General features: G+C 31.0%; 1 protein-coding gene across 1 annotated transcript in view; it reads left to right on the forward strand.

The window, feature by feature from the left end:
- Positions 1-4154: 4154 nt before the first annotated feature.
- Snrk (SNF related kinase) overlaps positions 4155-23250 on the forward strand; it is a 36532-nt gene continuing 17436 nt past the window's right edge. The window contains exon 1 of the mRNA XM_067283259.1: positions 4155-5060. Coding sequence (XP_067139360.1) covers positions 4466-5060 — 595 coding nt within the window. The 5' untranslated portion in view covers positions 4155-4465. The remainder of the gene's footprint in view (positions 5061-23250) is intronic.

Genomic DNA, 23250 nt, shown 5'->3' on the forward strand with positions numbered 1-23250 from the left:
ATAATTTAATTTTATATTATAGTATGATTATTAAATATTAATATTTTCTTTGTTTCTTAAACACAATTTAGTGTAATTAGTCAACAAATATTTTTATTTGAAAAAAATTACGAAAACTTTTAGAAATTTTTCAGATTTTCATATAACGCGACAATGAATGGTATTGTTGAATTTTATTGTTCGAATTCCATTGTTGAAATCATACGATTCAGAAGTCGAAAGCTAATCGAGGTGAGATTTCGGTGCGTTTGCTAGCGGGATGTTTGGTGTTTAGCGCAGTCACCTGAGGAGAAAGCGCCGAATATATCCAGCCAAACATCGATGTTCAGATGTGTCCGTGACACGCGCTTGCCTTCTGAATATCCCGCTATCAATGCTAGCGTTTCGGAGACTTTCGCTGGCGATTATTTACAGTCATTGCGTTGAAGCGAAGTATTAAATGTCACTCAAGTGGAGAGTAATGGAAGCGAGATATCGCAGGGTGCATTTGCAGTTTGCCGATTCGAGCGACAAGTATTTGAATTTTCTGCAATACGTGCTTCTTGAAATCAGCTCATTTCGGCAATTGAGTAGCATAAAAGTTTCGTGGAAATACTAAATAATTAAAGTAGATTGTTCGGTTATCTGTTTTCGTGGTCGCGTGATCATAGCGGAATGTCGATCTTGTCTCCAGAATATTATTGAAAAATCGCTTGGCATATGCGTCATTAGCTCAGTCGGTTAGTGTGTTGTACTGATCGCGCGAAGGCCGTGGGTTCGACCCCACACGAGCCAGTCGTTTTATTTTGCAGATTCCGAACGTCGTAAACAGAGTTCACTACACTGTTTTTATTTTTGTTTGCATTTCAACGTTAACGATAAATCCCTCATCAGTTGAACTGGAAGCTATTCTTTTACACACGCACCAACGCAGTGCAGTCTTCAGAACAGGTGTTTCGGTCAGTGCGTACGACTTTCGCAGTAAACCAGAGTTTTGTTTCGTCGTAGCCGTTCGCACGTCAACGAGTCCTTTATTTATAACGGAAGCCGACAACGACGCAGCTCGGAGAGTTTCGTTGCAAACTCGAAACGGAGGTTACGAATATTTTTCGACGGATAGAAGCAGATCGAACTAGCGCAAAGTGAAGAGAGAAATGAAATAGAGCAGGAGTTAGATCGGAACGAGTCGAGACGATTCCTGCTCGATGGATAACGTGTAATTATAACGGAGGTGGTGGAGGTGGTATGAATTACTTCCACCTGGTCTATCCATAAAGCCTTTGATAGCATTGGGCACGACTACCTATGGTCGGATTTAAACCACATCAACATTAGAGAAAACTGTCCCAAATGGATAAACTTATGTTACGAAAACGCCACCAGCCAAATAGTGGTAAACAGAAAACTTACAGAGAAATATAACCTGTACAGCTCTGTACGCCAGGGCTGTCTATTATTCATGCTTCTTTTTATTATTTGCATGAAACCTCTTTTTTGCCACATTACAGCCGACGGTAACATCAAAGGATACCGCCTCCCAAACAATCCTGACAGCGAGATCAAATATATTGCTTATGCGGATGACATAACGCTGTTCCTCACTGACATAAGCAGTATTAAAATGGTGAGCTTAGTTTTTGAAAAATTTAAAAATATCTCCGGTACGGAAATGAATCCACAAAAATGCAAAGGACTTTGGGTTGGAACCTAGGAAAATCTCCCATCACACTACTAGGATTTAACTGGTCCAAGACTAATATCAAAAGCTCGGGAATCCAGATAGGTAAGAATAGCAAGGAGCAATGGAACAAAAACATCGACAAGGTGAGAAAGTCTTCTTACATCTGGAGAGGAAGAAACATTTCGATTACTGGTAAAGCAAAATTAGCAAATGCCAAACGATTGAACCCTTTTTGGTATTTTATTCACGAGCAACCACTCCCGAAGAGAGCGGTGACACAAATCAATAGAATATAAAAGAATATAAAAGAATAAAATATAATATAATAAAAATAATAGTAAATAACAAAATAAATAATAAATATATATATATAAAAACATAATATAATATATATAAAAGAATAATAAAATATAAAATATTAATACTAATTTTTGTTTCACGAAACTTCACGAATGGCTGTAAATAATAGTTTTCGCAACACAATTAAAAAAATAATTTTTTTATGCGGTCGACAGGGACCGCATAAAAAAAGTCTCACATAGAAAATAACTCAAAACCGTACGAAATAGAATTTATTGACAACAGATGTCAGCACTTGACTGCATCGTCTGGTCTATCGTCTGTTTTACATATTTTTGTCCAGGTGGTGTTTTGTTGACTTAAAAAGTAAATAATTTCATTTTTCGCATATTCATGCAATAATATTACTATACTAAGTGCATTTATGCTATAATAAGTTTATTTAGCTATAATAAGTCAACGTAAGACATGACGAATCGCACGAGACTAGTCGCCAACTATACCGCACAAATTAAAAATTCGCATTAAAAAAATCGTACAAATAAAATATCGCACATAAAAATAATAGTAAATAACAAGTAAATAATAAATATATATATATAAAAACATAATATAATATATATAAAAGAATAATAAAATATAAAATATTAATACTAATTTTTGTTTCTTAAACACACTTTAGTGTAATTAGTCAACAAATATTTTTATTTGAAAAAAATTACGAAAACTTTTAGAAATTTTTCAGATTTTAATACAACGCGACAATGAATGGTATTGTTGAATTTTATTGTTCGAATTCCATTGTTGAAATCATACGATTCAGAAGTCGAAAGCTAATCGAGGTGAGATTTCGGTGCGTTTGCTAGCGGGATGTTTGGTGTTTAGCGCAGTCACCTGAGGAGAAAGCGCCGAATATACCCAGCCAAACATCGATGTTCAGATGTGTCCGTGACACGCGCTTGCCTTCTGAATATCCCGCTAGCAATGCTAGCGTTTCGGGGACTTTCGCTGGCGATTATTTACTGTCATTGCGTTGTAGCGAGGTATTAAATGTCACACAAATGCGCGTTCCGCAGGAATTTTTAGAGGAATGCAGGTCGCGCTGAGTTGTGCAGAAGAATAGAAGAATGCACCCAATTACTGATGAAATGTTATGTTTAGTGACAAAGCAAGCTTTCCTTTCTAAAACAGTAATGGAAAGTCATGAGTGTGACGATTTACTCCTGAATTCCGAATAGTTAAACCTCATAAAGGAGGAATATTATATATATACTGTATAATTTTTTTAAACGTTCCTCCTTTGAATATGGCCATTCTACTTGCTAATTTACGAAAAACTTAATCTGTGAATTGAATGTATTTTATTAACTCTTTCCGCCCTGCGGGCACTAAGAGGGCCTGTTTTAGCAAGCCCATTATGGGTTAGGCCAGGCCCACAATGGGGCGGCCGAGTGATGAGGGATGGGGCCGACATATCCAGACGGACTACCTCCGAAAAATTCCTGGGAATTTTTCGACCCGCCTGGATTCGATTCCGGATCTCTCAGAGCAAAAGCCAGCCATCCGGCCGTCTAAAATTGAATGTATTTAATGAACGTTACTGTTATAATTAATTAAAAACCGCATCATCGAATATATTAATATTTCCTAAACGAAAATATTTTTGAAACGAGTCGAAATTATCGTTTTAGAATTTGTATAAGTCACAACACGTTTCCAGCAATTATACGATATGCGCGAAATGCCGAGCGGTAAAGGTTAGCAGTCTGCCGCCCTGGGGACCCGGGATCGAATCCGGACGGGTCGAATAATCCCCAGGAATTTTTCGGGGGGTGGTCCGTCCGGATATGTCGGTCCCCGTCCCTCACCACCCGGTCGCCCCATTGTGGGCCTGGCCGAACCCATAATGGGCTTGCTATAACAGGCCCTCTTAGTGCCCACAGGGCGAAATAGTTTTAAATAAAGTCACAACACGTTTCCAGCAATTATACGATTGCCGAAAACGATATTAATTTTCTTATAAACAATTAAATTATCGTTACTAAAAATTATATATTAAAATTTATTAGTTTATTTTTATTATTTAAAATGTAAAAAATTTTAAAAGTTTGAATTTAGAGAACGTTTTCGAATCATAGAAATCATAAAAATCATTCGAATCGATAAATATTTTAATCGATTATTATTTTTAACCGTTACGAAAAATAATCGTAATTATTTAAAATTATCATCGACGTCTAAAATAGAGTTACGATTTAATTTTCTAAAAATACTTTAAAAGAATCTAAATAATTTTTTCTCGAAAAAAAAAGTCCTAACCACTGCGGAAGACAGTAGACACGTGACCATCCTCCAGCACGCATGCTCAGTAGATGTCCTCCCAGATCAGTAAGACGACGGAAAGGCAAATGAACCGAAATTGGACGGAAGAAGAAAAATCGACCGACGGAAACGTTTAAAGAAAACAAATATAAACAACGTAAGCAAAAGTAAGATAAACATACGATGAGTAAGAGTAAAAGTTACACTCATTACGACGGTAAAATAGCCGGCCTCTATGATCTGGGCGACACTCTTGGCCGCGGCCATTTTGCTGTTGTCAAATTGGCCAAACACGTCTTCACCGGAGAACAAGTTGCAGTCAAAGTGATCGACAAAACCAAATTAGATGAAGTGTCCAGAGCCCATCTGTTTCAGGAGGTCCGGTGCATGAAGCTCGTGCAGCATCCCAACGTGGTTAGATTGTATGAGGTCATAGACACTCAGACTAAACTATACCTGATCTTGGAGTTGGGAGACGGTGGTGATATGTACGATTATATTATGAAACACGAAAAGGGAGTCGACGAGGAAACTGCCAAAAAATATTTTAAGCAAATAGTCCATGCCATATCGTATTGCCATAGGTTGCACGTCGTACACAGAGATTTAAAGCCGGAGAATGTTGTCTTTTTCGAGAAATTAGGTATGGTTAAATTGACTGATTTCGGTTTCAGTAATAAGTTCTGCCCCGGACAGAAGTTGGAGACTTCCTGTGGTTCCCTGGCTTATTCGGCGCCGGAGATACTGCTTGGCGATTCCTACGACGCTCCCAAAGTCGGTAAGTTTATCGGAATCCGGTTAATAATAAGTTTTGACTCGTCTTTTAGAATTATTTATAACGTACGCAAGTGTTCGGCAAAATTCTAAAACGTTCGCCCGCTGCGGTATTTACGGTAAATGTTACGTAAACTTAATACGTTACGTAGGATTCGAGTTTATATATAGAACGAAATGCCGAGGATTTATTCGGTGAAGCCAAATAGTTACGTCTAATTGTTAATGACGTGCGTGTTTGTTTACTTACATTCAAGCTTAGATATTTAATATTGCTGCTGTGACAGATCTTCACTTGAAAATACGGTAGTTCGTAATTCATTATAAAACGTAAATTTAAAGTTTTAATATTTAAAAATGATCCTACTAATGTTATGCATATGTATAGTTTGTAATCCATTATTTTGTAAATAAGCTTTCATATTTAATTTGTAAATTACAAAATCAATACTAATGTAAACAAAATAATTACTTGCATGATTGTTTTTATTTTTGTTGTTAACTATCTTTAGATACAAAATGAAATTATATTTTAATTAAATAATTATCTCAAAACTACCAATTGATGGAGATATACGAGGCTTATCAAACTGTATTGAAACATTAGAAAATGATATTTTATTTCTTTTTTGAGGGTTTAATGCATGAAAATTTTGGACCAGATGTAGAAAACTGAAATATAAAATTGAAGATTTTAGAACAAATTTTTCTAACCAATGACTTATAATTTAACATAGACTTGAGTTCTAATAGGAATAATAAAGTTCAAGGAGTCTCAGTGCGACTCCTTGAACTTTATTAGTCCTATTAGGATTCTTAAGTTTGTGTTTATTGTTACAACTATTCATTTTGTATGAATTTGTGAATTTTAAAGAAATAGTGATGATCAGGATGTAACAAACTTATTTAATATGATTGCAAATGTAAAGGATGATGATAAGTCTCATTACTATTAAACAGCTTGCTTGCAGAATTTGGAAGTCGTCTAAAATAAAGTTTAGTTTACTGCAAACATATACATTCTAGATATCAACAAACTAGCATTATAAAAAAATTATATTAAACATAAATTAATAAAATATAATTAACAAAAAAGTACACGGTATTGTTTTTAAAGTACTTGCGATTACAATGGCATACATATACATGGTTGGAATTGAACTTAATGTTTTCTTCATGAAGGCTAATAAAATTTTTGTATAGGTTCTTTTATAAGGAAGGCGGTTTTATTTAAGAAAGATTGTATATTAGACAATATTTCAATTATGTTGTTATATTAAAACACTAAACTTCAGGCAACAAATCTTAGTATCAGAATGTTTTCAGCCTTTTAAAAGCAATCTTGAGTGCTTCTAAATGAACCTCTTTCAAATTGTATTATTATTTATTGCCATTTTGATCAACACTGTATAGTTAGATATTACATTTGGTGTTATAAATACATACAGGAAATGAATGGAAACCTTATAACTCACTCTGTCTCGTCAAAGCTATTTTAAATAATTGTTAAATAATGATGATTTATAAATGCGAAAATTAAAAACAAGATTATGGATTGTTTTCATTAATTATGTAAAAATAGGAGTTCATTTGCAATAGTATTATAATGATAAAATAAATGAAAACATATACAATGTGTAGGCGTAAAGCTATAAAATTATACAAACTTATTTCCATAACATTCTTAATTGCTTAAAGTGTCTTGATGACATAGTAATTGCAATAAGGAAATGAATTACTACTATCTGATCGTGAGGAAGTTCTGTTGTAATATGGTATCTCAGACCTAGAATATTTTTAAATGTATAATTTAATTCCACGGATATTATCGTGCGGAATTAAGGTAATTAATGTGCTTTCTATAAGAAATATGATAGTTGAAATGTTTTTAGAGGATAAATTATCTAATTATCGGTTAGACAATATGTTATGATTATTGTAATAAATTCTCACTTGCCAGTAATATTGGACTCATATTGAAATGAATATAAATTCATTCTATATCAGCTATTATGTATTATTAAATATTTAAAAATATTTTGGAATGTGCTCATTAGAATTTAAAAATGTGGTTTTATGTTTGTTAAATATTTAATAATCTGTTTGATGACCTTTCTATAAAAACTCAATGTTTGATAAGAGAATTTCATTAAAAATAAAAATAGGAGTTGATTTCAAATAGATATGATATATAAATTTCTTATAATAAATTTATAGTTAACCTAGTTAAGCTTTGATTACTGAAAATGGGAAAATTTGAGATTAAATAATGATGAAAAATTGATGGCATATCGAAGAAAACTTTTGAAATGTTTCAAAATATAATATAAAGCCTTTAAGGTTAATGTTACTCTTGGTGCCAAGATGGCGGCTCGTCTCTGATTCCAGCAAGGAAACAGTGGGACGCACGTTCTAACCTAACCTAATCTATTCTAATAAATCACCATAATTATTAGCAACCAAATTATTAGAATAGGTTAGGTTAGGTTAGAACGTGCGTCCCACTGTTTCCTTGCTGGAATCAGAGACACTGCCATCTTGGCACCAAGGGTAACATTAACCAGATTTTTTGAAAAGAGATAATGATTTCCTGTTAACTACAAAATACTAATATGAGTACGTCGTATATTGTGGCTGTCGTAATAAACAACAACAAACAAAAAAATATACATGTGAATTTCTAATTTTTTTTTTTTTTTTACGACTTTAAATTTTTCTCCTTTATGACATACCTGTGCATGATTTTTGAAAATTTGACTTTGGAATGATGTCTAAAAGTTGATCTGCACAAACTGTTAAGATATAAACTATTATCTTATTTATTAGCATACAAAATCAGACAGTGATGGATTAACATAATGGTTAAATTAAAAGATAATCGTAATTATATTGTACTTCTTAAAATTAAAATTAAAAATATATATATACAAGTCATATGTCACAAATATTAGCGAGGTTGAGGCCAAAGTTTTAAATGCGAAAATGTGTACATTGGACGTTTAACACTGTTTTCCTGTAAGCCTAGAAGTTTGACAATGGTGTTTGGAGAGTCAGTGGAATCGTGCTCGACATTCCAAATGCCACTGTCAAACTTCTAGGCTTACGGGAAAGCAGCGCCGAACGTCCGACGTACGTGTTTTTGCGTTTAAAACTTTGGCCTCGACCTCCCTATTAACTCAAAGCAAAGAAAAACATACTTTTTGGTGTTAAGTTTTCATTACTTTTAAGGTAAATGTTTTCAATATTCCAAGTTACCGTCATTATATCAAATTTTTATATTAATTGTTAGCTAGCCGAAATATAGTCTGAATAATCTGACTTTAATAATTTGATTATTATTACAGAATATTCGAATTTAGTTATGGTGAAGCATATGGTGCCAGTTATGCAAAGGTTTTATTTTATTCTAGAAATTTTCTGCAGGGAATTTGCCAGTTTAAGTTGCGTGTTTCTGCTGCTGCTGCTGCAGGTTATCTGCATTAAATTATGGCATATGTCAACATTGATTATTTTATGGATTCGACTTTAAACTTAAAATTGATAAACTGGAATGAACAGAATGTTTGATGTGTTAATCATTACCATAAAACAAAGGATTTTTAATTCCTTTTTTCATTAAATATATTTAACTTTATATTAAAGAAATTACTAATAAGATATTACTATCTGTGTTAATTATATAAAAATATTGATTCATTGATGTTGACATATAAGATAAAGATGTAAAATAGCTAATGTGAAAAATAATCTAATTGCCACTAAAGGCAACTGCCTACCAATCTAGCCGAATTGCTTTGATTTTGATTTATTAAGTAGCCCGATAAAATCCTGCAGATTGTAAAAGCAACACTAAAAAATATCAAAATTATTATTTAAAGTAAAATACATAATGATTGCATGATTAATTTACTATTATTACGAGTTATGTAATTATTATGCATTCGTATTTATATAATATGCATTTAAAAAGTTGAAGGTTACAATTTAAAAATTTGTTTTGGAGGTACTGAGCTTGGATTTAGTAATGTAGGTACGGTACATTAGATAAATAGGCATATCCTTTCTGGAATGCATCGTACCGATATAGTTTTTTGTAAGATGCATTACGAAAATATATAATATTTTTCATTGTCTTGTAAGATATTTTAGCACAAAAATATATAATATATTTGCTTTTTTCTTATTCTTAAGAATTATATGCCGGAATTCACTTTTTCAATTGTCAAAATCCACTTTCCTATTTTGTCTGTGATCTTTAGAATACTTTTCTTTATTCTCGTGTACAGTACTTTCAAGTCTTTTGTCTAATCATTAGGGATAGGAATTAGGAAACTCTAGAATTCAAAGTTTACAAAGTTCAGAAGGCTTGAAAGTATTTGGGAATTAAGAAAAAAATATTCTGAAGATCTACAACAAAGTAGAAAACGGGAAATATTTATACATTCATATTAATTGTAAAAACAGTAGCTAAATTTTATACAGTAGTTTTCTACTGCTTGGCAGTAGACCTGACAACATTACATAGAAAAAATTATTGATATTTTTATTAAACGTACGTTGTTGTATATATATAAATATAAACATCTTAACTACCCGACACATTTCAATAACACACCTCCAATTGCTATATACCATCGGGCAATTTGTTTCTTCCAGTTTAATATAAAATTATTTAATTAAATTTAATACAAGATAGCACCTAATGCCTCACTCTAGGGTCAAATTCATTAGTAATTTATAATTATTATTACCAAATTTTAGCCCGATGGTATAAGGCAATCGAAGGTGTGTTATTGCTGTATATATTTTAGACATTAAATTTCAATCATGCTTTAAAAATAGATCTATCTTAAAATAATGTAGTACGTATCTGTGATGCTCGAGGAAATTAAATAATTATTTGCCGACGTCTTTGTCTGAATAAATAATTGCATTTATTCGTTGCCGTTTTTTCTACTGTTGATATAAAGCATAACAACAATTGCTGAAAAGCACTAAATAGGAAGGATTGATAGAAATGAACTTGATAGTCAAGAACTTTCTTATTAAGTAATGAATCAATACTACGTGTGTTATGAAATTATGAATAATGTAGTTTTACTAATTCATACACGTATATTTGCAACAAAAAACAATCTTATCTTTAAACGAACAAATCTTAATGTAGAGACAAATGATGCAGGCCTATTAGTAGGTTGAAAATGTTTGTCTGTACATTAAAATTGCTTGCCGGTTCGAAAAAAAGGATGTTTTTATGTCGTTCATCTCATCCCATTATTGCGAGTAGTATTTTTGTACATGTATTGCATTAATAGTACCAAAAATATTAATCTCTGCGTAAAAAATTACTTTATAGATTGCTAATCTAACATTCAGTTACCTCTGTTTTAAATAAAATCACCTTTAGGATAATAATTTCATTATGCTATGTCTTCAGAATTTATTCATAACTAAATGATAATTCAATCTGTATGTATTAGTATCTCGAATTTCAGTAATCTTTGTAACTATTGTGTGTAATAGTTACTGATTCACGTAAATTTTATCATTATTTTTAATTTTATCATTATTTTATAATGTGTAAATTTAGTGATATGCTAAATTTGCTTATATTAAAATACTAATTCCTTATATAATAACTTATATTGAAGAGTCATTTTAGTTTTGCAGAATTGCTTATTCCAATTAGTCGTGTGTAAGTACTTTCACTTTTTTAACAAAAGTACTTTTTTAAAAAGTGAAAGTACTTGAATGTAACTATTTTAGTTCCTTATTTTGTCAGGTATTTCCAAATATTGTGATTACGTATTTGTTGTTACATTCACTTTCATCGAGGACAGTGTAGTTTTACGGCTAAACTATAAATATATATTTTATGATATGAGAGTTATCAATCTTATCCTAATTTGAAATTTATATTAATAACAAATTATTATAAATGAACATTGTTTATACATATATACATTCTGCTGTAAATTAATGAACCTTATAGCCAGCGTACAATGGTGATCAGATTATGTGCGTGGAATGGCAGCAAAAAAATTTAAAATTTATTATTATTGTACAGCACAAAGATACATCATTGAAGACCAATTTCATCACGAATGTTAAAAATCAGAAAATGGCAAACACACTGTGGCAATTAATGCAAGTATGTCAGCGACAGTGATGGGTTTACAACTTAATAATATGCAACAACTGTAGCAAAATAGTTCATCGTCAACTATCACAAACCTTTGTTTATCCAGCAGATTAATTTATTTGATTAATTAACAACAAATATTTTTGGCTGCCTTCATCAGCTAAATGGAACTCTTTCCAGCAGAATTTTCCTCTTTCAAGTAAATATTCTACTGAGAAAAGTTGCATTCAGTTGACGTTTGATGGACCTGAAGATGGCCGACGAAAGCAGTCAAAAACATTTGTTAATCTGCTGGAGAAACAAAGATGGTAGTTATACAGATACTCCAGTTGTGCGCTTAGTAGGTTTATGGTTCCTGAGCGTTGTATCCTTGTACTGTAATATTGTAATAAAGTTTTTTTTTCCTTACTGCTATTCCATGTGCAGAATTTGATTACTTTTGCTTGCCAGTTTACAGTGTCAGTTGTTTTTGCAACAGTATGCATAAGAAAGCGGTTATTTAAACAATTAAAATATCAGGCATTGGATATAGATACGTAGTTTTTTATACTAGGCTGACTATAATTCTTGATGCCAAAACAGGATGGGAGCCACAGCTGGTAAATACAGGCCTCCTCTTATTAAAATTTTGTCAAGAAATATAGATAATATTATTAATTTTTAGTACGTCGTGTCTTATTGATTTAGTGACAAAAAGAATGTGGTCGACTCATTAATACGAATTGCTAGGGGAACTGTAGTTAGTTTGCTTTATTGGAAATTCGTACGAACGATTTTCACGGTCAAGGTCAAGGCTTTATAACTTAAAACTTAAGGATTAATAGGTAATCAAAAATTCTAAATTGTAATATTTTGGATTAATTTACTAAATAAAGTTAAATATAAATTAATGATGTAAAATGATTTTCAAATCAAACAAAATGAGAAGAAGATATTTGTCAATTAAGTATGGAACAATAGAAAATATTTTTGGTTCCAAAAGAGTAAAAAAGGAGGCAAATCTGGCATCATCTACATGCACACCTCAATATTCAGTTCCATGCAAGTACATGCTTGCACGAGACTGCGTCCATTTGAGGGTTAGGTGTCCTTAAACTCTAAACCTTACTTTTTAAGTATAGTAGAATGGTCGGCTAAAACCAGACGTTTGAATTGCTTTATAATTGGAGGTCAAATTCGTCTTTGCTTGCTAGGAGAACGTTTATTACAGTACCACTTTGGTTTTTACACTTTTGATTGGAACAATAAAATCATTATTGGAAATAGGATTATTTCTTGAGGGTTGTGAAGTTAATTTAAAGTTCAGTTTAACATATTCTGGTAAAATTTTTGTTTAATTTATCATGTTAAAATTAATGTTGTGACAATGGCATTTTGCCGGGGGGAAAAGGTAAAATTCGCTTTAACACGAGAATTTGCTTTATTGGTGTTTGTTTTAAGGTGAGTTCACTGTATATAAGTTTTTCTAAACGATTTTATTTTTGAAATCTAATAATGAAAAATATGTTAATTTTATTACAATATAATTTAATATCCAATTTAATAGTTAGGTTTAAGTAGAAGCATATTTTTCAGTTGAACTTATTTTGATTAAGTTCCACTCATTTGCAATTTTACTATGAAACTTACTGCACTGTAAGTTTCAATTTTGCTTCATAATTAGCATCATTTTCATGGCTTTAATAATTAAACTTAATTTGTCTTTTGATCACACGAATTCATTTCTACAGAAGCTGTATTTACTGGCAAATAATTCTATCAATTGATTAAAATCTTGGAATTCAAGATCCTTTTCATACATTTCATTAAGCATTTAGACTTAATCAGCTACATTTATTTTTTTTCCTTTGCTATTTTTTCAAGAGTTTAGTCGTCATTAGCGAGGTTGAGGCCGAAGTTTTAAACGCGAAAGTCGGACGTTCGGCGCCGCTTTCCTGTAAGCCTAGAAGTTTGACAATGGCATTTGGAAAGTCAGTGTAATCATGCTTGACATTCCAAACGCCACTGTCAAACTTCTAGGCTTACGGGAAAGCGGCGCCGAACGTCCGATGTACACGTTTTCGTGTTTAAAACTTCAGCCTCAACCTCGCTATTATTATTATTTTTTTTTAAGTGCCCATTGATTGAATAATGAAATTTTGTTTGTTTCTTTGAGAGTAAGCACAAACTTGCTATGTAGAATTTATCGTACAGGAACAGTTGTACATAAGTTCTACATAGCAATTTTGTGTTTAATCCCAAAGAGCAAAAGAAAGAATAAGAAGCAATCAAATATTGTTTGTTTCTGTTTGTCTTATGTGTTCCTTAAATTCTGTATTTCTTGCCATCCGGTTGTTTCCCTGGCGACGTCCATTGAAACTTACTATTATCACAGAAGGAACATTTTCTAACATATCAAAAATTTGGAATACAACATACAAATATGTTTAATATATAAACTAGAAAAAAGCGGTACTGTCTTGTTCATAACACTACATACGGTCATCCTAATAATAATAGTTATTATTCTAAAAGTCTGATCCAATATAGTAAGTGTTTCAATATATTTCTACATTGATTCAATCAACTACAATATGATTCAGTCTAATGTCAACTAATTAAAAATCCTAAATGGCCTTTTTATATTGATCTCGCTTCTAGAAAAATGATTGTTATATGAATATTTATATTTTTTAACGTATCCGGCGAGAAAAGAGAATCAGAAGTTTTTGTTCTTAATGTAGTCATTTTATTTGAATCAAGTTATATGTAATAATAAGTTGGAGACGATAAAAACAAAATAGGAAAGCTAAAAATATATCGCTCTGCGTTAAGAAATGAGTATATTCGTCAGTTTTCATTTATGCAGAAGTGAAATTTATAAATAATCATTTGCGCCGCCCCAAAGAAGAGGGAGAATAATTTCGAATACCGCTTTAAATAATGAAAGCGGAATTAAAGAAATAATAGTTGTTTTCAAGATCAGAGTGGAAGTAGCGGAACATATATTGCAAAGAGATAATGAAAGTTTTTAATAATTATCTGGCGAAATGTAAATGTAGTCAATCTGCATAAGGAAACAAAGAGCAAGACATGTATTAATAGTATAGCTGGAGGGGAAAAAAATTTTATTTCTTAGTTTTAATGTTGATACTTTAAAAGGAAAAAGAATACTATGTATTTAAAAAGTATTTTTTATTATCTAGCCTTTTGTCGCGAATACAAATGTATCATTCTTTTATATACAAATGTATCATTGTCAGTCGCTGCCTATCGGAATAAATTGAAATTCGCAATTTTTAAAATTAGAACGAGACGAAATTTAAATTCGTATAGCCAGATCAATGCACGTAATATCCCTTGTTTGTAATATTTGTCGGTTTAGGCGGCTCGAAAATTTCCATTCTCTTCGGTACGTCGATTTTAAATTTCTAAGTCTAGAGATAACGATAAAATTGAAACGATCGGACGACGTTTTCTTTGTTTTTACAGTTTCGACGACGGTAAATAACTTAAATAATTCAAAACTTGTTTTTTTGTATTCCATGTTTTCAGTTTTTAAATATTATAGATTCTTATTCCATACAACAAATGTTGATGCTACATTTAAATTAAAAATTTACATTTGTATAGATCTTTAGATAAGATTATCTAAAAATATATATATATAATTATAAATTAACTTCTGTAATTTACATTTGCTTATTTTATAATTAAGAAAAAATTAGCATGCTTTGTGACTTTAGAAGCAGAATTAATAATTTATAAATTAAATGGATTGCTAATCAAAAAATACCGAAAATAGCACTTGTTTTAAAATGATGTCATGACACAAGATTAATAGTAATAGATAAAAATATTACTGCAGTCAATGATTACATAAGCATAAAATAATTCTTCCTACGTAAAAAAGATTAAAAAAATATTTTTTATACAAGAATATTCAATATTTTTATAGAATTATTCACTCTTTATATATAAATGAATGGAATAATTCATAAATACTTAACTTTTTGGCTCTTTTTAATTTCTACATTGTCATCGATTATGTAGATTAGAATATTCTCTCGAAAATTTAAATTTACAGCATTATCTTATTTGCCTAAAATGTAATAAATATATTTCGTATGTGCGAAAGCGTACGTCGACTAGATTAGTTGGGCTGCCTATCTCTTGTTTATATGAAATAATTAACTTTAAAATAAACGAGTTTCTGTGTTTTCTTTGAATTAAATTCAATATATATATATATATTATAAATGTATATAAGGTAAGATTAATAAAATTTTCAAAGGACAACTTTTAGCTTGTAATAAAAAATCGAGACAAATTTGTCAAATTCGATCGCTTTTATTCATTTTCAGTGGCAGGAAAAGTGGCGATGGCACTGACCTTTCCTTTTAGGTCGCTTATCTGTTGAAGATTAATGAAAAGAAAATCCAGTCAAGACCTAAAAAACAAATTTCTCATGCTTTACGAACACTGTGTTCCTGCGTATAAGGATAAATTATAGGGTGACTTCCATTTGTTTCCATTTCAGTTTTTTAAAGGGCAATGTAGATTTTTATTAATATGTGATGGACAAGTGGTTAAAATGTAAGGTCATGTCATTATAATGTTATTCCTTGGACTTCTAGTGATTGAAAATGATTAAAAGGTGATTGAATTCTATCAATTTATCTTAATCTTCTACGTGTTCCATTTCAGAATCTCTCAAGTTTAATTTTATCAGTTAAACTAGAAGAAGAATTCTTAAATTAGCTCAAAACTTTGAAAAGTATTTATGGTGTTTGCTTGGTGACGAATCTTTTAATAAAAGTGTAAGAAGAAATCTAATTTGTTGTCATTAGTTCGAGGGAATCTTGTCAGCTTTCCCTTGTATCCAAAGTTATAAAATTTGAAAAACAAAATGAATGTAAAAAATAGTTTTAAGCTAAATACAGTGGACCTTCTTTATAGCGCTGCTCACTATACTGCGCACTCGGTTATAGCGCGGGCGATGTTTACGACGTGATAAGCTCGAACACGTTTATACGGGTCCGTGCGGCGTTAGTGAGTAGCGCATTTTATTGTTACTGCATATTGAGTAATTGTGTATGTATTGTGAATTCCTGCATGTATTTTGAATAGTGTTTAATTATTGTATGCATGATGAGTAAAAGAAAAGCTTGACATTATTGCTAAAGTAAAGAGGTGAACCGCATTACACCACACTGCTCGGTATAACACTGTTCACCTTATAATGCGGGTGTTGTTTCCCGCCCGACATGTGCGTTATATCGGGGGTTCACTGTAAATATTCAAAGGTTGCCTGATTTTTTTGATCTATTCTAAGATTATAAATTAATTTGCTAAATAATTTCGATTAGCTATAAGTAGTATTACCTTCTTGTAAATATTCTAATTTATTAAAATACTGGTTATTTATAGTTCAAATTATATTTACGGGTAGTCAAACTTTGTCACAATAGGAGCCATATAATGTGTATCAGAAATACATGAGAGCCATATCCTATACTGCTTTACTGGAATTATATTTTATATACAAATTTATATACTATATACATATACATCAGACCAACTTTAGGGTAGGGATCTGTTATACAGGAGCTGCAATAAGGGTGTAGAAGAGCTGCAGTTTGGCCATTGTAGTTATATCAACTAGCAACGTATAGGCAATGTGTGCATAGCTTTATGCTATAATATACAAACAATCTAGTATCTAAGCGAAACAGATGTAAAGATCATGAAATTACATATTTAAATATAATTTTTTAAATTTAATTCATAGAAATTTGAGTAATACATAACACACGCTGAATTTATTTATCAGCTTTTAAACTTGCAAGAAAATTAAGTGTAACACATTTGCGTTGGATAAGTTTAACTTTTGACGGCGTTAATAATAATTATTATTATTTAAAATGAATTAATATTTAATTTACCTAATTTAACTGCTGTTTATTAACTGTTTGTAGCTAGTAATATAGTAATGTACCATAAGTGGTTTACATAAGAGAATATATATATATATATATATATATATATATATATATATATATACAGTATTATAATAAGTCCTTTATACTAATTGTTTAATTCATAGCCTAAAATAGAATGGAAAACTGAGCAATATTTAGTTAATTATGTGAGAAATAGGACTATGTAAGGTCGACATGCATAAATAATCTTCGTGTGATTGCTTTTGTAGCATTAAATTTACATTTAAAGTTTTGAAAGGTTGTTTGAATTACGGTGTTTTAAAATAATTTTTACAAATAGACGTTTGTTCCAGTAACGTTTTGTCGGGTAACTGTTCTGTCGCACCCAAAGAAGAACTCGGAATGAGTCGGAAAACATTTGTGCAGTGTCCGTTTTTTGTATTATGTGCACCAGAAGTTGGTTCCATGTCTGTTGTTACATATATCCCGATGCGGAGTAGTGTATTCGTATTAAAACTGGATCTTTACAAAATGTTTAAGTTTTTTAAATTTGATCACATTAAAATCGTCGAAGCGATTCGGAATTTTCTTAGGATTTATAAAAATTTAATACAGTTTAAATCTAGAAATGCATAAAATAATATAATGCATTTTTAGATTTTCTTTATCTATAATATAATGATTGCTAAATTGACGTAATTGATTTTAATTTCTCAAACGATATTCTGAATATATTTAGTATAATAGAGGCAAAAGAAGAAGAAAAACAACTATTTAAAGTAAGTTACGCTATGAACAAGGCAGACCATTAATAACTAGAAATTTATTTAAGAAAGACAAAAGAGCGGTTATAAATCAATTTATAACTGCTCTTTTGTTTGATAAACTAATCTGTCGGATTATTTAATGGGCTATTTTAAGAATGTAATTAGATTTAAAATAGTCGGTTAAATAATACGTTAGGTTGAATTATAATTTAAGCTATAATTCTTTTGTTTTTTAGTTCTGTTGAGCTAACGATAGACTGTAGAGTGAAAACAAATGCGGTTTGGTAAATAAATTTTAATTCTTAATGTATTTATTACATCAAATATGAAGTTATTTCCTTATTTAGGCAAAAATATTATATGAAATAGCATAAAGATATTTCAAATTTTCAAGATAAAACAGTTTTAAATACAAAACTTCTATTCATAAGTTTGTCATTTTTAAATGTATACACTCAAACCTGTTTTTGTGCGGTCTTTTTTTGTGCGATTTTTTATATGTGCAATTATTTTTGTGCAGTATGCCAATTTGATTGAAATTCATATACCGCACACAAAAAATCACACAAAACAAATCGCACAAAAAAAAGACTGCGCAAAAACAGGTTTGAGTGTATTGTGGCAATATATTTAAAAAGTCTGAATGCTTAATTGTAAATACAAAATTTATGAGAGTTTTATTCAATCTGACAAGCTGTTTTCCAATAATTTAAATCCATTAACTTTAAAAATAGATATTTCTTAGTTGGATGATTCTTAATTATCTGTGCACTACGAAGAGAATCATTCAGCAGGAACTGAGTGGTTCTTTTCATAATGCAGAGAAAAATAGACAGAAAATACACTTTATAGCACAGATAAATTTTGGAAGTTCTATTACAAGTCCCATAAATACAATAAGATTTGTTATCCATTCAAGTTAACTTTATTATTTGCGTAAAATATATGTTGTATTTCATGCATTTACATATCCTATTGTTTGGTTTTAGTTTATTATTTGTACATAAAATCTATGAATCGGATTATTTTTACATGTATTTGTCTACTTATATATGTTGTGGATGTAACTTGTTTGTTGACTTAGTGCGGCATGACGTTGTAATTTTTGTAGCAAAAGAAAACTATATAAACAATCATTACAAGCCTAGAAAGTACATAAAGATGCAATCTTTTATATATTACATTAAGATGAAGTATATTAAATGAAGATTTATATACTCAGATACTTATATACTTGTTTATTCCAGGCTTTTTCTTGAGCATTATTGATCAGTTTAGTCCTTGTAGTATAGCAGTTTGGGTATCTATTTTTAATGTCTTGTTTTCCATCACTTGTGAATGCAATCTCGATGTATTTAAACTTCTCTACCTACCTCAATTATAGATTTATTTATCTGGAGAGTGCATTGAATAGGATTTCTTGAAAGTACTAAGTTTAGTCTTTGGTATGCTTATTTTTGTTTTAGCATAAGTACAAAACCTTACTGTGGTGGGAGGATTTGCATTTCCTTAGTGTTCTGTGTGGTAATACTGGCAGAAATAAGATTAATTTTTGTGATAGGGATAAGCATGCCAGACTGGCCAGAGGACAGAAAGGAGACAAAATAAATCAAGAACGACTATAAGATGGTAAAGTCCTATAGTAAAGACTAACTACATCACATGCATTCAAACTTTAAGCAGTGGCATTCATTTGAAAGATATGTTAGTCTTCAAGTCTGGATTCCTTTAGGAGGAAGTGTGTGTATCTTACATCTTAAGCTCAGATACTGGAAAATGTGCAGATCTATTTACCTAGTCTGGAGGCAGAGTATCAACCTTTCTTGGATGAATGATACTGTCTTTACTCATGTAGCAAACATGGAATCCACCTTGTTGATGGATGTTTACAGTGCACATGCTAACAATGACTGTTCTAAGTGAAAGAGAGAAAGTAATTGAAACTACTCTCTAATACAGATGAATGAGTTGAAATTATTGGACTTTTCCTGCATGAATGGAATGTCTATAATGAATATCTTTTTTCATCACAGAGATATTTATAAATATAACTGGTATAGGTACTTCAGGTCAGTAATCTACAATAGTTTTCTATATTTTTTCTTCAGATCTTTCTGATTTAATATTGAATCTTCAAGTGAAGAGAGGAGCAGAACTGATCATACCTAGTTATATGTACCTTTAGACTTCAGTGAGTAAATGAATCTTGTTTATCTGGAAACCTAAAATGTTAAAGTGGAATTCTTTGGAAAATGAAGCAGTAAGAAAGGCTTTTACAATTGATATTTCTTCTAGATATCAGGCAATTCCTGAGGAGCACCTAACATTTACCTCTAGTAGCAAATTACTTAGTATTAATTATTAAAATTAGTGGAATTATAGTCCGGTTATTTAGGCAACTGTTTGGTGATGTTTCTATATACTTATCAAGCTTTGTAATGTTTGTTAGGCCGCGACTCCACTAGCCGTAAAAGGGCCGTAAAACCCCTCACCGTAAAAGCTTTTAATCACGTGACCATGATATTTTACGACCTGCTCGGGCGTAAAAGCTTTTACGGTGAGGGGTTTTACGGCCCTTTTACGGCTAGTGGAGTCGCGGCCTTATACGTAAAGAAGAGAGCTTAATTAGTATGGCAAAGCTCAAGGTTTCTTGGACTATGAAGCCAGTATATTGAGACATAAAGCTGCAGTAGAGATTGTAAAATCATCAAAGGAGAAAGCTTGGGGAATTGTTTGGCAGAAACTAGAATTAGACAATACAAATGCAAATAAAGTATTCTGGAAGACCATTCGTCATGTTAGGGAGAAGGAGAATATTGTTTGCTTAATAAAAAGTGCAACTGGGAAGCTCCTTAAGAGAAAGACATCTCTACTGAGTCTCCCTGGAAATGTACATGTTAAATGTTTAGAAAGGAAATGTGGAAGTTGCAGTGTGGTTTTTGACCTGACAGAAGCACAATGAATCAAATCTTTGTTCTCCAACAAGTTTTTGAGAAATGCTGGAGCATGTAAAAGAAAGCTTGCATTTGGAATTAATGGCAAGCTCTCACCAGCCATTAAATCTATGCATGTTCAGATATGCATATTTGTATAAACAGTGTTAAGTTAAAACCCTTCAGTATGCATGTTGGACTTTGCCAAGATTGTATTACATTACCTCTGCTGTTTATAATTTACATAGACTGGATTGATAGACACAGCTGGTGTAAAGAGAGAGTTGCTCTTGGAAACTGTAGAAAGGTTGACTGCAGCTTACTGATGACTTGGTTCTGCCCAGTCACTTGCAGAGTGATCTTCAGGATGCACATGATCAGTTTGTACCGATTAATTAATTACTTCAATTAATCATGTATTATTCTTAGAATATTTAAATATAGCCTAATACGGTTAAATACTATCGGGTTAAGCTGTTTATCTTAACCCAATAGTTATATAGTAAAGCTAAACAATCGCCAGGTTATATCAGGCTCTATTACTATTATTAACTAAATGCTAAGTAATTTGCTCCTAGAGACAGGCATTAGCGAGAGATGGCACCTAATGCCTGCCTCTAGTGCCATATTACTAAGCATTTAATTAATAATAATAGTAGTAATATAGGCCAATATAACCTGGTAATCGTTTGACTTTAATTTTGTATTAAAACTGAATATTTAATTTTAGTTAGAATGTACTTTTTAATACTTTGTAATATTGTTATATTAATATTATCAATGTAAAATAACCTGTAAATTTGATTTTTATTTATTTATTTATTATTATTTATATGGGTTCTAGAACCTTTCTGCATTCGAAAATAAATAGCACACTGTAGAGCTTGGGATATAAGGAGTGTTTGTGTTTTAACTAATTTTTTCTTTTACCGAAACAACTTTTATTGTGTTCTTGTCTTCTCGTCTTTCAGTTTTGTTATGTGAACAGAAACAACTCAGTTGTTTAGTACCTTTGTTAAAGAAACTGATAGGTTGTTGATCGTGTCATCTGCCAACAGATAAGTAGAGAGCATTCTCCGTGAAACAATACAAACTTGAAGGGATGACGAAAAATACAGCCAAATAACCAAGGATTTGGTTAAGTACACAAAAACATATCTATGATAATGCAAAAGAATAATGAGCTTCTATTATTTTGAGAAAATGCTAAATTCAAGTGCAGTAAACCCTCGATTTAACTGACCGCTTTGGGTAAAAGGGGGTATCTGTTGTCGTCGAGTGTTAAATTGATCGTGTATTAAAAACGCATATTAATAACAAACTTAGGTGCAAGATGTGTTAAAAGATTGTTATAATATATAAGAATGATTAAAATAATATGTATACTATACTTAGTCCACCCGTTTAGTGTGGTCCACAAACAAAAAAAAAAAAGGCTTAAATTTTTCCTATAGGACGGAAACTTTTTGCCCGCTAAATCCAGTCTGTTAAATCAAGGGTTTACCGTAATTATTATTTCTCAATTTTATGTTTGTTTTTAAATATATGAATAAATAATATAATTATTTAATGTACACTACATCTAACCCTTTACTTACGAAGTAAGTTGATTCGAGAAAGTTTTGTATAAATCATAACCACGTAAACTAAGATTGGCACTTATTCGGGAAGAATAGGCTCCAAGGTTTCGTGTTTTTCCTATATATATATATCGGTCTTAATTCATACAATTTTGATTTTTATGATATTTTACAGAATTAATCTGCCGTATAAATCGACGATTAATTGTATAAAGTTTTGATGAAGATATATTTAAGTTATAAACGACTACAGATAGTTTATGGTTTTGAATACGATACAAAGTATTTTATTAATAATTTGTGTATTAACGTGTTTTACGAGTAGAATATTACACATGGTATCGTAGTCTACTAAATGCTATACTTTTAAACGAATCAATATTTTTAACTTTTAAAAATTCAATATTTATTATTAAACAATGTATTAAAAATAGATAATTGTAACAGATTATTGTGCGATGATGTATATTTTTTACGTATTTAAAAAACGAGGTGTAAACATTAACCTTGAACGAAAACGAATAAAAAATCGTTAGAATTAGGTCAAAGTAAAAATAGATTTAAGTTTAGACTTGAATGAAATGTGATTTTTATTTTTACAAATCTATAAATGCTACATCTACAGATTAAATCCGTCGAATTTAATTTAAACGGGAAACAATTGGATTCGTAAGTAAATAAATTTGTTTGCGAATCAAACGTAACGTTTAAAGAAAATGTCTTTAAACACGTGTCCTATTTAGACCGAGGAAGCGTTAATTATAAGAAGCAAATGTACTTTAAAGAAGTCCGAATGTTGTTTACGTATTGTCAAATTGCACGTGATTATTAGGATTAAGACTCGATTGATG

This window comes from Centruroides vittatus, unplaced genomic scaffold (genome assembly GCF_030686945.1).
Source record: "Centruroides vittatus isolate TY-2023 unplaced genomic scaffold, ASM3068694v2 contig_1213, whole genome shotgun sequence".
Taxonomy (NCBI): domain Eukaryota; kingdom Metazoa; phylum Arthropoda; class Arachnida; order Scorpiones; family Buthidae; genus Centruroides; species Centruroides vittatus.